Source organism: Seriola lalandi, unplaced genomic scaffold (genome assembly GCF_002814215.2).
Source record: "Seriola lalandi dorsalis isolate HSWRI2012SDOR001 ecotype SW California unplaced genomic scaffold, Sedor1 jcf7180002054630, whole genome shotgun sequence".
Classification (NCBI taxonomy): domain Eukaryota; kingdom Metazoa; phylum Chordata; class Actinopteri; order Carangiformes; family Carangidae; genus Seriola; species Seriola lalandi.
In genome coordinates this window covers 1,515,006-1,531,301 of record NW_019525183.1, presented here as the reverse complement: position 1 = coordinate 1,531,301, position 16,296 = coordinate 1,515,006, and the positions used below count along the sequence as shown (strand labels likewise).

General features: G+C 42.9%; 1 protein-coding gene across 1 annotated transcript; it reads left to right on the top strand.

The window, feature by feature from the left end:
* Nucleotides 1-83: 83 nt before the first annotated feature.
* Nucleotides 84-3,436, top strand: pou3f3b (POU class 3 homeobox 3b). Its single transcript, XM_023420173.2, has 2 exons — nucleotides 84-1,976; nucleotides 2,311-3,436. Exons 1-2 carry the CDS (start codon nucleotides 765-767, stop codon nucleotides 2,407-2,409), a joined length of 1,311 nt encoding a protein of 436 aa, XP_023275941.1. The 5' UTR covers nucleotides 84-764; the 3' UTR covers nucleotides 2,410-3,436.
* Nucleotides 3,437-16,296: the final 12,860 nt, after the last annotated feature.

The window sequence follows — 16,296 nt, the reverse complement described above, 5'->3', positions numbered from 1 at the left end:
GTGGGGGTGTTGGGGGCGGGACTACACGGCCTGTCAGGGAGAGAGAGAGCGAGAGAGAGATATAGAGAGAGAGAGGTGGAGAGAGAGAACAAGCGAATGAGAGGAGAGGCTTTGCAAGCAGCGCCGTACACTGTTATACTGGACTGTACTTCAACGGGAGTTTGCGGTTTGGCAGGTTTATATACATCAAAACAGAACAAAGAGAGAGGCTCTACAGTGCTATAAAAGAAGAGAGAGAAAAGAATAAAGCGAGGGAGAAATCTCTGCGACTGAATTACAAAAGAACTGAGGACACTCTGCTAATGTTTTTCACATCCAAAGGGGACATAAACTGGGACTTTGGACATTGTGGAGCATTTGCAAGGCTTTTTGTTTTTTGCGACCTCCAAAAGTTTGTTTGGGACAACTCCTTTTTCTTGTATATTTGAATTTTAATGTTCACAATTTCATCCCAGTGCAAAACTTTCTAAACGGACTGCACATGGTTTCAAAGGGCTTTTGAAAAACCTGGAATTTTATTCGTCCTTGTCCATGCAGAACTGTTTGAAGTAGAATGTTGTAAATACATGCGGATTTTATTCAGCTTTCTGCCTCCGTTTTTCAAGCTTTTTGGCGTTTTTTACGCACGTCGATGGTATTTGCCAAAAACCTACCCATACTTTTAAAGTTTGAATAATTCATGAGATACAATTTGCCCGCTCGAAAGAAGTGACTGTAAAAAGGGAGGGGGGTTATCCACAAACATATTCATAGGGGTTGACGGAATGGCCACCGCGGCTTCCAATCCTTATCTGCCCAGCAATAGCATCTTATCGTCCGGCTCCATCGTGCATTCTGACTCCGGAGGTGGTGGCATGCAGCCGGGCAGTGCTGCGGTTACCTCGGGGTCTGGGGGCTACAGGGGAGACCCCTCAGTCAAGATGGTACAGAGTGACTTTATGCAAGGCGCAATGGCAGCGAGCAACGGGGGACACATGCTGAGCCATGCCCATCAGTGGGTGACATCCCTCCCGCACGCCGCAGCTGCTGCAGCAGCAGCCGCGGTCGCTGCAGCCGAAGCCGGATCGCCCTGGTCGTCGAGTCCCGTCGGGATGACGGGCAGCCCGCAGCAGCAGGACGTGAAAAACTCCGGCAGAGACGATCTGCACACGGGCACCGCGCTGCACCACAGGCCCCCTCACTTAGCTCCCCACCAGACTCACGCCGGGGCTTGGGGTAGCACGACTGCGGCTCATATTAACTCCATATCCGGGGGCCAGCAGCAGCAGCAGTCGCTGATCTACTCCCAACCGGGGGGCTTCACTGTGAACGGGATGCTGAGTCCTGGGAGCCAGAGCCTGGTACACCCGGGTTTGGTGAGGGGGGACACCCCGGATCTGGACCACGGCAGCCACCACCACCACCATCACCACCAGCATCCGCATCACCAGCACCACGGCGGCGTCAACAGCCACGACCCGCACTCGGACGACGACACGCCGACCTCGGACGACCTGGAACAGTTCGCCAAGCAGTTCAAACAGCGGAGGATCAAACTGGGCTTTACGCAGGCGGACGTCGGCTTGGCTTTGGGCACCCTGTACGGGAACGTTTTCTCTCAGACAACCATTTGCAGATTCGAGGCTCTGCAGCTCAGCTTCAAAAACATGTGCAAGCTCAAGCCTTTGTTAAACAAGTGGCTTGAGGAGGCCGACTCGTCCACCGGCAGCCCCACCAGCATCGACAAGATCGCGGCGCAGGGGAGGAAGCGAAAGAAGCGCACATCCATCGAAGTGAGCGTCAAGGGGGCTTTGGAGAGCCACTTCCTAAAATGCCCCAAACCCTCGGCCCAGGAGATCAGCACCCTGGCGGACAACTTGCAGCTGGAGAAAGAGGTGGTTAGAGTCTGGTTTTGCAATAGGAGACAGAAGGAAAAACGGATGACGCCCCCAGGAGTGGCACAGACGCCGGAGGATGTGTACTCTCAGGTCGGCAATGTGAGTGCAGAAACACCGCCCCCCTCCATGGACTGCAAAAGAATGTTCAGTGAAACATAGAACAGCACACAAGAATATTTTATATGAAATTAAACTGATTAAAAAACACACAGACTATCGCCAAGATAGCCAAATTTTTTTGATACTGTGATTGTGAGGGAATATGAATAAGACTGCAAATGTGTTATCTATTTTTCACCAGAAAAAAAAGAAAGAAAAAAAACAGCAACCTTTCCCTTTTTCCTCCCAATCCCCTCAGAAAACGCACCGTTAACCTTTTTCCAGGCCCTGAAATGTCTTAACCTAAAAGGTTCCTTCTGCTTTTTTCTTTCAGGGGCATTTTTTAGTAGATTACTTAAAAGATGCAAGTGAAGCGAGCGACCAGAGGGTGACAACTACAAGTTCATTCCACCAGGTAATTTTGGCGCATTAAAACACACCAAGAGGAAACCAAGTATTGTTTTTTATTATTTTTTCTTCCCCCCCTCCAAAAAAAAATTCTCTCCCTCATTATCCTGTGTTTGATTGAAGAAACAAAGGAGCAGGCATTTTGTATATTTAGAAATGGGACTGAACCGCCCCCCCTCTCCATGCCCAACAATAACAGAGGGGAAAAACTGCAACAATATGAAGAAGAGTGACATCCACGACGCTTCCATCATGATTTACAGCTTTTTAATTTTTTCTGAGGTGGATTGCATGGTTTCATTTACACACACGGAGGATTAGGGATTTTTTTTTTTCTCTCCATGTTGAGGCCCTCATGAAAGAAAAGACAACCAGGACCAGGACTGTCCCAGCCTGATCTCAAAGATCACCTTCTTGGGGTTTTTTTTTTTTTTTTTTAATTATTATTATTTAATGGACTTTGACACCGTGAGTGGATTTTTTCTGTTTTTTTCAACAAATAGAGCATAAGACATTTGAAAAGACTTCAGCTGCACTTATTTGAGAAAAAAAATTCTGAAAATCTGTTGCCAAGTGTGACTGAGTGGGTGCTGTGGATATACTATTAATGCTGCCCTTTCTAAGCAGTATTCTTTGGTAGGTTTTAATAAACAAAACTCTGTAAAGCCGGCAATATAGATCACTAGATCAGATACTGATCTGAGTTATTTACTTTATATTTTTCATCAGAATGACTTGTTTTAATATTTTATTCGGAATACATATGAATTATTCCAAACGGTAATTTATTTTCCCCCAGGAACTTGTGTAAGATGCTTTCCCTTTTCTTGTTTTATTTGATTTTTTTTTTTCTTATATTTTTGGTTGTTGCCCTTATTTGTTTAATTTTTGTATTATCGTTTCTAAAGGAGCACAAATCATCATAAGCTGACATTGACCGTTGTTAGGTAATAAGGGTATATTTTGATGTGATAATTTGATTGTAATTTAATTTCAGTAGTGGTTCCGTACGAGCTGATTGAGACACAATAAATTTGTTAGAATGAAATGCAGTCATCTTGTGTTTTGACATTTATATTCTTATCATACACTGGGCTGTATTTTATTGTTTTATTTATATCTTTTGGAAAGGGAATTACCGTGTGTACTATTTCTGCATGCACAGCAGCAGAAGGCTAATGAAGAAAATGGTGGACTATTTTGAAGCTGCGAGCTAATAATACCCTCCATTAGAATAATGCACAGGCCCTTTGCAGAAAATGACAATATTCCACCTTTAAAACTAAAAAAGCTGATTTTATTTATTTACCAAATATTAAAAAAAACTAAGCTTGGCGTATTAATATAGATTTAGCCGTTTTAAGAGCCCATAAGGTCCTAAGTTATTGCCTAAGCTTAAATAAACGTCCACAATCGTTTGTTATCATCATCCCATAACTGTACATTACCATTTAAATGGAAGATCGCGGCCAGTTTCAGGCCTGCACAATGGCTCGTCTGTTTGTTTACATCTGCTGCCTCTTCAGGCCTTGGGCAAAAAGCAGCAGCCCCAACCTCAGCCTGCAGGATGGACAACAGCCGAGGCTGGAGTCTGTGTTGTGGCGGGAAAAATAAATAAAGAACAGAGACATTTCTTAGAGAAAGAAAAAAAGAAAATCAAAGGGATGACAGACGCCGCCGTATTGTGGGTGTTAATGTACAGAGCGTCCTAATGTCCTGACTGTGTGTTATGTAATATTTACGTTGCAGATACTGCATCACATAATACTGATAAACACATTTAGTATAATTATTAGGCTGCTCCACGAGCGCCTGAGTCACGCGCTCGTCAAAAAAACACCAACTCTAATCTGCAAAATAATTGATTTCCATTCATTGAAATGACAGAATTGAATGTTAAGCTGTCTGCTTTGGGCGCACGCGAGATTATGAATGAGTGCGAAACAAAAGTGTGTGCTGATGTTTGATGTGACTACAAACATGGCAGACCCACTGAGCTCGGCAGGTGTGTTCTCAGGTGTGTGAGCTGACATGTTGTAGTATCCGGGGCACTGGGTCACAGAGCTTATTGACTGTGTCTGTCCAAAGCTGAGCTCAGCCTCTAACTGCTCTGCTCTGGGGATGAATCAGTGAAGAGCTGCTTGACACTGTCATATCAGGAACTGTTGTTTCAGGAGTGTTGACAGGCTTGGAGCGGGACAGGCCCAAGAAAGGATCATAAAATAATGTCCAACTGTTTTGAAAGGCACTGATGAGGCGCTCGAGCTATCATCTTATTTCCTACAATAATTCTAAATGATAAAAGCAGCACTTTGGCTGTGTTATATGTATATTTATACCCTATAGCCTCTCTATATATATATTATTTTTTTTTTTTTAACAACTGCACTATTTTTCCGTCACGGCTGCAAGAGGCAAATGTGTTCCTGGGTCTCAAACTTTTTTTTTTTTTCTTGAGTTGTCTTGCTCGCCTATTCAGCAAAACTCACAAAACGTGTCCTCTCGCTGCAGGATTTGAATTTCGCGGATGATTTCCCATACTAGTTGCTTAGCAACTGAATTCAATGATATAGAGAAGTAGGCATCATTTTTCTTTGTCTCCATTAGTAAAAGTGGCAGCACAGACACGCTGTGCATGCAGTCCTCAAAACTTTAGATTTCATTTATTTACGTTAATGGCGTTTTGCGAGGACGTTTTGAGATGTAAGGCTCCCTGAAATAAAATAGTCAAAGCTGGTCGGCTGAAATGCACTGCTCATTTAATTATATTTAAAGTTAAAATGTTGATGGAACATGAAAGAGAATAATAAGCTTTTAAAATATATTTAGGCCTATCGTGTGCAGTGAGGTTGCTCTGGCCTCATGTTGTCTACCTATGCACTTGCTCATTATGCATGCAGTTCCTGTGCTGTAAAATCCAATGCAAAGTCACATGACGTGCTAAAATAAGCCTGCCATGCTGCCCAACTCACAAGACCTTCACCACAGAGAGGAACACATGAGCTACTTGACTATGACAGATCCCATACAGCAGACCTGTGCGTTTACATTGCGCACGCATATGGATACAGCAAAAAATAAATAAAAAAAATAAATAAGACACACACACCTCTTAGAGCAGCCAGCAGCAGCTTGCATGGTTTGTGCAGAAATATCCCAATCTAGTGAGAGATTTTACCAAGGGCGACACAAAAAGAGTTTCAAATCTCATAATGGGTTTTGATCCGCCTATTCTCCAACAGCTTTGCCTTTTTCATGGGTCTTCAAAACCATGTTGGCAGCAGCATGGGTGTGCGTGTGTACGGCAGCGCTGCACAGGCCTGCCTGTGTGTGTGTGTGTGTGTGTGTGTGTGTGTGTATGTGAGTGTGTGTGTGTGTCTGTGTGCACCGATACGTTCAGGCCCTAGGAGCACTTTACTTTCCCTGTTATTGATTTAGGACGCCAGTGGCCCAACAGGCTCGTCGCGCCCATTCGCACTAATTAAAGCTGCTCGTTGTCACACCACTGTGCCCTTTAAAACAAGACTTCAGCTGGAGAAGTGGAGGGACTCCGGATTTGTCCTATAAAACCCAACTTTTAATGTCTAATTATTATTAATATTTCATGTGGCTGTCAGCAGCACGCGCCCTTCAATCAGTCACTGACACTCACATGAAGAGTAAATGTAATAAAAAATAATCTAATTACACAGATTTATATTTTATACAGCCGCCTGAGCAAATAATAATCTTTAGGCCCAAATTCAGTGTATTTCAATATTAAAGTATGGCTTTGATACGTGTTGTAGCCTGTAGCTTTGCAGATGCTGTTTATAGCTGTAGATATGATGTAACGTAATTAGAAGTACAAATTAACGCACTTTAGTTCACTTTTTAATTATATATACACATTAACGCGCTTTAATTATATTTATTATCTGTGTATACGGCTACTTGGAGGGTTAAAGCACCTACTTCTGATCAGGTTTAATATAAAGTAGAATAAACACAGGCTACTTAGTTTTTATGTGCTGTTACTTGCTGTCGCGTTGTGGTTACGCTGTGTGTCTTAAAAGAGTAAATCCACTGACATGTACAGTATAGCAGGTCGGTGTCAGGCTCATTCTGACCTGGTGAAAACGTGCATATACACAATGCCCCCCCCACCCCCACCCACCCTCCCCTCATACTGTATTTACTCCACGTGTCGAGCACATGAATATGGATTATCCTGAGCTGCTCTCCGCAGGGAGCCGTACTCCTTCACGTCCACATGGATTTATCTGTGCTGCAGAAAAGACGCTCAGAAAATCTCCTTCTGTCTGCTTGTGACTGCTGACTTCTGATCATTATTATTTTTTACTGTTATTTAAAGTAAGTATAGTGGCTTATTTCTTCTATTCGCCCCGCGTTTGTTTGGTTCTCACGGTGGTAAATATGGGTGCGATGCAAAAGTCTGTTCCACTTTTTTTGTTTTTGTTTTGAGATTATTTCTTCTCTTTTTACGTCATTATATTTTCTTTAGATGATTAACTGCGAATAAAAAGTTGGGTAATTCTCGTAATCTCTTTATTGCTGTAATTTATGTTTTTTTTTTTATTCAATTTTCTGTTCATGCATTATCTTGTTATTGTTGTCAACAGAGCCATTTGGCACATATTTGAGTTAATTTATATAAATAAATTAGCCAATCAGGAGTGTTTAATGTCTGTAACGACAACAGTCATTATTATTATTATTATTATTATTAATAATATTATTATTTATCCACATTTACAGAAGAGTTTTTTTTTTTGCTACATTAGAATATTAAAAAACCATAAAATGCAGGACAATATCTAAACAAAAGCATGAGAATCATAATAGACCTACATGTAAATAAGAGCTTATCAAGTCTCTGTTCTGGCTGCTGCAGGAAAAGAAGAAGAAGAGGAAGAGGAGGACGTTTTTAAAATATGACGTGACTCTCGGGGTTTCCTCTCTATAAATTGTGAAGGTCATGGTTTTCTGAGCAGGCAGGATGGATAGGTAGAGGAGGGGTGAATGGAGTCTGAAGGCAGCTCAGCCATACAGAGGTAATGTGCTTCAGCATCTCATCTGCCTGTCTGCATTTCAAAAGCACATAAAGCCTCGTGCAGTCTCACGTTTTTGCTTTCTTATTATTTTTTACCCCCTTCTCCTGTTTCCAACTGCGGATTGAACGCCTTTAAAACAACAACATGAGTGATTCTGTCAGCTTTAATTAACAAGTCAGATACATTTATAACTGACAAACAGGACAATAATGATCTTTAGCAATTTTTGATTATTTTTTATACGGATTTTCAAAATAAAGTGAGATCAAACACTTAAACTTGCTGCTTAAAACAAATCCCAGCCTGAAAATAAGCCCAAAAAGACGGAAAATAAATAATACTCCTATAGGCGTTTATAGTGTTTAATGATCCAGGATTAATTGAATATTTCGCCAAAACTGGATTTCTTTTTATTTTGTAGTAGCGAATCACCGCTATGTTCCTATAATATTCAGAATATTCTTATTTTAATTTCTTCATTATATTCCTATTGGGATATTTTAGAAAGTGTATTATCTACATTATAAACAATAACAGTAAACTATACGAAATGTCTCCCATAATATTCCCATTTGGAACTTTCTTAGTTATAGTGTCCTCATACTGTTATTTCTACTATTATTATAGGAACTTTTTCAGCACTATTGCGTTTTTATTCAATTTCCCCCCACACACACGCACACACAAACACACTGCTGTGTTGTAATAAGTTGGGTTTTCTACGGGACGTTTTTTTGGCCGGAGAAATAATGGGTCTACGCTGTAGGTCAGTCCCCAGTGAGCAGCCCACACACACACACACACACACACACACAAACACTATTTCTCACAGCACTGATGGAAAAATAGAATAAAAAATAATCAGGTGCATATTTGTTTGTTTGTGGTCATCTCATCCACAGCCTGTGTGTGCTCCCGCTCGGCCACTCATTTGTGTCAGTCGTGTTGAAATTGTTGCCTGAGAGAGATTTGGTGTCTGACTGAGGGAAAAGTTGCAGCAGAAACAAACAGGCCCCGCACCAAGACACTCAGACTGGATCTCTACTACATGAACGTTCAGAGCCTTTGCATCATTTCCTGCTTGCAGATAGCCTAACTCTTCTTCTGTTCATAAGTTAGTCCCTCAGAAAATAGAAATGTGTATTAGACCTATTTGTTTGTTGCAGTCACTTACAGAAAATACACATCTTTTTAATAATATAATCACTTAAATAACAGCATTTAAACCAGGTAATTCATGTCGTTTTTTCTCATCATATTTACCAGCATTAAAATAATTAATTATATAATTTCTTAATGTATATCTGAATATTTCTTTCCACAGTAAAAAAAAAACTCAGTTACAGATACAACACTAGATATATTCACTATAGAACGCCCTCTCTCCTTTATGATGGGATTCACAGGAGGAAATATCTCCTCCCCAGCTTCCCTGACCTTACAGCGCCACCCAGTGGCCGCAGGAGCCGGCTCCACAATTCAAACGCTGCTGTCATTATCTCCACTAGAATCAGCTGCTTTAATTAAAGTCACTTAATAAAGATGACATTTTCATGTAGTTTTGATTATGGAGATTTAGATTTTTTGAAAGGGGTTGTAGCCACTCTGCATGTTTTGTGTGCCATTTTATGAGCTTTACACAAAATTTACAGGGAGTTTTTTTTTTTTTTGCTGGCACTGGACTAAAACAGCCAACACGACATTACTATCCTTAAAATATGCATTGTTACTGCTCTGGATTAATTATATATCTTATGTATTATATATTTTTCTTTCAGCTGTTGCTCAGTTCAATACATATTGTCGACATCCTGTGAAAACCATGTATCTCCAAAATGTCAACTTCTCCTGATCTACAAAAAAACCCCAAAAAACAACAGCCCTGTTTTCAACTATTTCAGGTCCAGTGGGCTTTTTAAAGGGTTATTTATGTGAAGAACTTGTAGAGGAGCGTCTGAAAAATTTAAAATTCAAATTTGGAACTACATGGTTTTCACTTCAGCAGTGACATGTTAGCTCAGCAACAGAAAAGTTGCACATTTAAATAGAAAAAAAAGCCATTTAATTTGACACTGAGTGTGTGAGGACATTTGTGATGGCTACACGGTTTGGTCTTTTTTTTTTTTTTTAGAATAGTGCTAATGCTGCTCAGATATATTCTGATTGTTTAGCTTTCATATTAGTTTATCTGGACATTTTGGAATTACATGGTTTTTCCAAAATGACAGTCCTGATACTAACTATTTCTGAAGTTGTGTTACCACTTTAATTGGTTTCCTGCACAACTTTTCTGTTTCTATGCAGTTTCTGTGCAAAATTAACTCCTTTCTTTTATCCAGTCTTATACGTGCACCATCTCGTTTCAGGGTCAAACACGTGCTCCGCCCGCGCCGATGATCCCCATAAAAGACGGCCATGCCCTGCTTTATTGGTTGCCATGGGAACCAGGAAGCTAGTTAGTGATCTTTCACATCTTCTCCTGCTGTTTATTCGTGTGACATGATGAGAGGCAGCTTTTCAGTCAGTGCACATGTGTTTGGAAAGCATTGTACAAAAGCGGTAATACCCTTTGAGGATTATTCCAAGCAGGGCTACTTTGTTGATGCTGATGGCATCCATGATCCATACCATCCATAATCATCACCCATGGGTGACGTCGCTGTAAGGTGGCAGCTTGTGCAGTCTTACATGCTATATTTTAGTTGTAGAAATCATTTCATAAGGTTAAAGTGGAAAAAACAGAACATTGAAACATTCAGTAAAAGTATTAGAAATATATGAAAAGTGAAAGCATCAAAGTTTTAATGCATTATTCTGAGTAATTTCTTCACTTGTGGTAAAGATCAAGATAAAGAGTGTATTATTTCCTTTTAAAATGCAGTAAAAGAAAAGATGCATTTAATAGAAATACTCCACAGTATAACATTCCTACAGGGGCTTTCTCAGGACCTAGGGCCATGAGCGGCATCTGTACATAAAGCTATCTTTGAACAGATTGCCCAGCGATCGTAAGTTCAGCCTGTGATGTAAAAACTTCTTGGTCCCTACCCATAATACCTCTCAACCGAGAAATCGAACCCAGCTCCACCCTGCATCCAGCCGGGCCCGCGTCTCGCAGCGAGAGCTCGGGCTGCCTCCAAAGCCTCGTGTCAAAAAGCTGGTCAGCATTTCAAAGGGCTCCCAACATTCGCGAAGACTGACGCCCACAGCCTCCAACGAGCCGCTGCCAACAATCGCTGTTTATGTTGGCTCCGAGAACCATCGTACAGGGAGAAGGGTGCGGGAAGTTGCCAAGTAATGACTTGCTAACCTCAAAAAAGTAGAAAAGAAGAAGAGATCCTCCAATGACGTGCCAGGACTTTCTGCTCATGAGCACAAACATCACATGGAGGATGACTTCTCTCTTCAACAGAGATCGACTCTGAAGCAGATGTTTTTGTACTTCAGGCTTTGAGGTAATACTTTTGGGGACATTTTTGGCATTTAGCAGTTTGCTGTGGAGTTTAGTTTGGTTTCAGGATAGTGGAGTTTTGACATCACCTAACTGAGATCAGTCCGATCAGAATCTTTGGCTCTCCGAGACAGATGTGTGTTTACAAGCATATGTGCATTCGTGTGTCTATCTGTGCCTCATTGAATGCGAGCGTGCGCGCGTGTGTGTGTGTGTGTCCTGTCCTATCTAAGTCCCAGGCGGTGGTGCATCTCCACAGCAGACGGATCGATGGTCGGGGACGGAGACAGGGGTCGGTCGGTCCTCAGGGGTCCGCCGGTGACATCTCCTGCTGCAGCTCGCCGGCCGGCCGCCAGCTCGGGTCAGCTATCCCAGCAGGCCGTTCTCTCTGGCAGCAGTTACCAAGGTGACAGCATGTCAGCGCAGCCCCACAGCGCCGCTGAGGGCGAGAGGGTGAGGCGGAGGGGAGCGAGCAGGGAGCCCAATGCATCACCATCTCTGATGGGTTTGTCAATACTGCTTAGATCCAGGGGGAGCCGGGCCCGCCGTGACACACAGCGGGCCCCTCCAGAGAGCCAGCATCAGCACACACACCTCCACCTGCAAACACACACATAAGACGCCAACAAATTATGCACACATAAGCTTCCACATGTGCGTGCAATATGTGCAACACATGCATTGTGGTTTTAGAAAAACACATATTCACAGCAGGATACATCCACCGACACAAACGTACAAGAAAGACACGAACACACGTAACCCAAACTTGTTTTTGTCATTTAACGTAACATTGTATTGACTTTAATTCATTTCCTGGAAACTTAACCCCCCATAACCGCCACATGCCCAACCCCAACCAAAGAAAAAGTATTGACACTAGAATGTATTAGTTTACCTTGTGGGGAAACTGCTTCTCGTCTCTGTGTCTCTTATGTGACTTCATAACAGCAAGCACACAAAAACTATACAACACGTGCACACTGTATATGCAACAGACAGCGTGTGTTGTGGCTTAGAAACACACAACATGGTCTTATTTACACATTAACACACTCACATTTAGGCACAAAAAATACAAAAACATAAAAATCACATGCAGCCGCTTTCAGTCAAGAGCAAGTACATGCGTTGCCACTTAGGAGGACGTTGCATTGATTGATAGTCGTTGCCAAGGAGCAGCGTAGTCTGCGTAGGCTTACAAACACTCATCATATACCTACATAACAGGATACCTACACAAATATCCTGTTTTGGTCTGGAGTCACATTTTGGCACAGCAACAGATATGAAGCGAATCACGTTACATTAGTTCCCCCGAAGACTTACCCATAAGCACTGCACGCCTGACCCCGAACCCTGACACCCAACATTTCACTAAAGCCACATCGTAACCCTAAAATGTAATCGTTCAACCACTGCTTTTTGACTTGTGTGTAAACCTACACAGTTCATCAGTATGCATACTAAAGGGTGTAGTGTTGGTGTGCACTATTTGCCCCCTTGCACAAAGGGAATAGAAGTTTAACCCAAAGCTGCAAAAAATGTTGATAAATCACAAATTGTTGGTGAGACGGCTCAAGACATACCTCAGAGAACAACACATAAATATCTGGAACTTCATTTTGCTTTCATTTGCTCAGCCTGATTGGCAGTGTTTTAAAGTCTTGCTTTTATTGCTGTCACATGCGTTGCATCATTTTCTGTCTGTATCGATCCGCAAAGTGTGTTGATTTCTGGTGCACCCATATGATGATTTTTGTCCCCAGATGGAAGCTAAGTCCCCACAACGTTAGTATGCGAGCAAATAGTTGTCCCCACAAGGTGAGTAATAAAAGCGAACTTGCAAACACACATCATGCACGCATAGCCGTAGTCTTATTTGCACATTGATATATATATATATATATATATATACATATAGGCATAAAAATACATGAAAGACATGAAAACCATGTATATTTCCTCGCTAGACACACACGCAGCCACATGCTCCTGACAGACACTGATAGCTCGAGGAGACTGCACGGATGCATGGATTAAGCCGTTGGTGCAGGAGTCGAGAGCGAGCCGGCAGATAAACATTACTGTGCTGTGTGCTGCAGGAGCAGAGAGAAAAGAGGGCGAGGTGAAGGAAGAGAAAGCACGCTCGGGCCATCTGACTCTGTATCTCATTAACCAGAGTGAGCGGGGGATTGGAAAAGCAGCATCAGCTACGTTTGGCTCAAAGGAGGGCTGGCAGTGTAACCATTTCTAGGCGGTGGATTTAATAGATTACTAATGATCGGCCACAGGTATTTCCAAGTTAGACATTAGAGGCAGGTGCCCAGAATGAGATCATTTGCTAATCCGTACATTTTCACCTCTCTTGAAACCCACTTTGATATGTGAATAAGAGCGGGGTACACATGTTTGGATTCAAAGCGGTTAGTGTTGTGAGTGAATGGGGGAAGGAAAGGTTTTACGGCTAATCTCGTGCCGCTATCTTGGTGTGGTGAGGTGCTGTAAGTACAGTCGAAGGAGGTGTGAGGATATACGGGGCACTCAGGATTCCTGTAGGCTCTTTATCCAATCTGACCAATCCTCTTAGCAAGAGAGAGTTGAGCTCTGCCCTCCCCAGAAAAGTCTCCTTTTCATTCAACCTATTATGTCAATGTTTAATGCCTGAGGAGGAAGAGGAGAGAGGTAAAAATATTATGACTGAAGCCTTGACAGAGCTTGTTTGCAACTAATACCAGAGTGCCGAACTGCTCCTGTCAATTTCTCATGGTTGTTTTGAACATCTGCTACAATTTCCCCTCCTGTTACAGTGAATGTGAGCTGTATGGCAAAGTGAAATGCCTGATTCTGATTTAAATAATCTGTATGTGTGGCGCCTTCATGCTCATCGCTGCAACAGCAGGGCACAACTTACACATTAGCAAACACAGAGGTTGCTTGCACTCAAACGCGGGCGCCATTCGAACGGCTTCCGCTGCCGTTTAAAAGCTTTGCTCACTGAAATAAAAGTAATTAATTGGTGTTATACACCAAGGACATAATTATCTTTTCCAGTAACTGGCACATATTTAATTACCAGTAATTGTTCCCCTAGCCTTGTTCAAAAGTGTTGCGCGCCAGACAGTTCTGATATATTATACACTAATCCTGCACTTGATACTCAGTCAATTAGGAAATGTGTGTCAAAGACCAAGCATGTAAACAGCATTGTGGAACACACACACATCCTTCTGAGACACGACGCCTATGTGGGGCCTTTGTCGGCGCTCTCACACACTCACACACTCGCACACAATCATCTGTGTCACTGCTCTGCACTTTGTTTTCCTCCTCAGGGTACGGATCTCTACCTATCCCATTCCTTCCCTAGGTGTTAATGCCTGCCAGATTGGAGGAAAGTAATTTGAGATCACTTTGCAACAAAGGCCGCAGATACTGATTAACACGGGGGCTACTTTCTAGCCAAGTGGCGCAGTCCCATTTAAAAAAGCGTCAGGAGCTAAATTTACTCCCCTGTGCCTTGGGGTGTGTGGGGCCAGAGGCTGCAGTGGGGCCCTTGAACATGAGAACAGGGTTTAATAAGTAAACAGGAGAGGCAGAGAACAGTGCTTCTGATCAGAGCTTATTTGCCAAGCCGAGCCCCTGGTACGCGCTACTAGCTGATTAGCCCTGCCGATTGTACCTTGTAATTGCAGTGCCTTGACCCCCTCTAGGCAAATATTAGATTTTAGTGGTTTAACCTTTCCAGTCGTCAGAGCGGGGTAAATTGCCCAACCAGATGTTAAGGAGCCCAGCAGTAGTCCGCAGCCCTTCTGATCAGCAGGGAAAAAAGCTCACAGATTGAACCTTTTCTTTTTAATATTGTCTCAATTTCCTCTGGCCTTTCAAGCTGATTTTTCGCAGCGGTTTCCTTCCCCGAGAAATGGTCATACTCCGATCCTTATCCCGTCTTGTGATGTCAGGTTACAAGCGAGACATATTTAAAATCAGTCCAGTCACAGTCATTAGCAAGGGACAAATGATCAATGAAAAGATCAATGACAGATATTAACCCAGCAATCAGTCCCTCAGTTCAATCACTCCAGTAATTTGTCAGCTGGTTACCTGCGACACATTCACTTGAACAGGTTTTTCCTCAAATGTTATGGGAGAAAATGTGCAGTTTGTTGGTCATTGTGCAAAAGTAGATTTGAACAGCAACCGCAACTGTTATTATTAGACTCCTTTCCTCATCGAAAAATTATTACATTTCAAAGAAAATAGTTTGCAACCAACTGCCAAGACCGTTGTGGTCAAATTTTGCATGCAACCACTTCATTTTTTCCTTTCGTCATCCAATACAGCACAGAGGAAAAGATTCCCTCCAGTGTGCTACGCTGCAGCGGGTAGAGAACAACAAATTGCAGAGAAAGCAACGGGGTGTAGATGTCGTCAAACTGCCTCACATTCCAGCTCTGAGCCGAACGCGAGGTCAAACGAGCAGCAATTATACAATCCCGTTCCCTCGGATAAAAAACATTATTTTTCCACCAGATCCCTCTCTGTAATAAGGCAGAGATTGATGTGCGACTGTATGCGAGAGCTCGCTCGAAGCGTCCATCCAGATGAAATGGAAACAATATGAAAACATTCTCTGAAGGGTGGAATTTCCCCCTGACTTTTTTAGATCTCGCCTGGCATTTAAAAAATTCACCCAGATATGTAAATCTCCCTCGACCGCAAACCCAACATCTGTGCCTGGTTTCGATCATTCTTTGCAAACCTGTAGGTGTCGGCGCAGCCAAAACAGAAATCTGAGGAGGTCACAGACACCACTGCACAAATTAACATAAACCTCATTCCCTGCTTGAGAAAATAAACTCCAAATGTATAATCTTATATGTGGTACAACCTCGGAACTTGATTACAATGGGAAAAAAAAGTGTACATGAATGTCTGTAAGTATGGGTGGTTTCTGGGAGTTAAAGCTTTCACACATTCTTACTTGAGTCTGCGGGCCTTTAGGGAACCCCCACAGCACCTCATCGCAGGCTAAACACCATTATGGGAAACACTTTAGGACAAGACGGGACGAGGATGTCGGAGGGGCGACGGAAGTTTTTCTTGGGTCATTCCCCGCAGTTTCCAGAGATCTCGGGTTTCTCCCCGTCCAGTCTCGGATCCAGGTCCCTCTTCCTCCCCCGACAAGCGTCTCCAGGCCCCAGTTCACCCCACATGTAATAGTTTCCTTCCTCCCCTAGCCTCTCACCTGAAAAAAGAGTCGGATGGAAGAAGGGGAGGAAAATAGTCATCTTTTCATCCCAGCGATGGACTGAAGTAACCCTTCAGCTGGAGGGGAAACCCAATACTGCCTCCGGCTCGCTGTCTGAGACGACAGAAAGGAGAGGGCAAGGGGGAGGGGGGGGGG

Bases quoted from the DNA above. Each gene is read 5' to 3' on its own strand.
- pou3f3b (XM_023420173.2), top strand. From the start codon at position 765: ATGGCCACCGCGGCTTCCAATCCTTATCTGCCCAGCAATAGCATCTTA. The intron at 1,977-2,310 runs GTGAGTGCAGAA...TTTTTCTTTCAG, and splicing joins TGTACTCTCAGGTCGGCAAT to GGGCATTTTTTAGTAGATTA.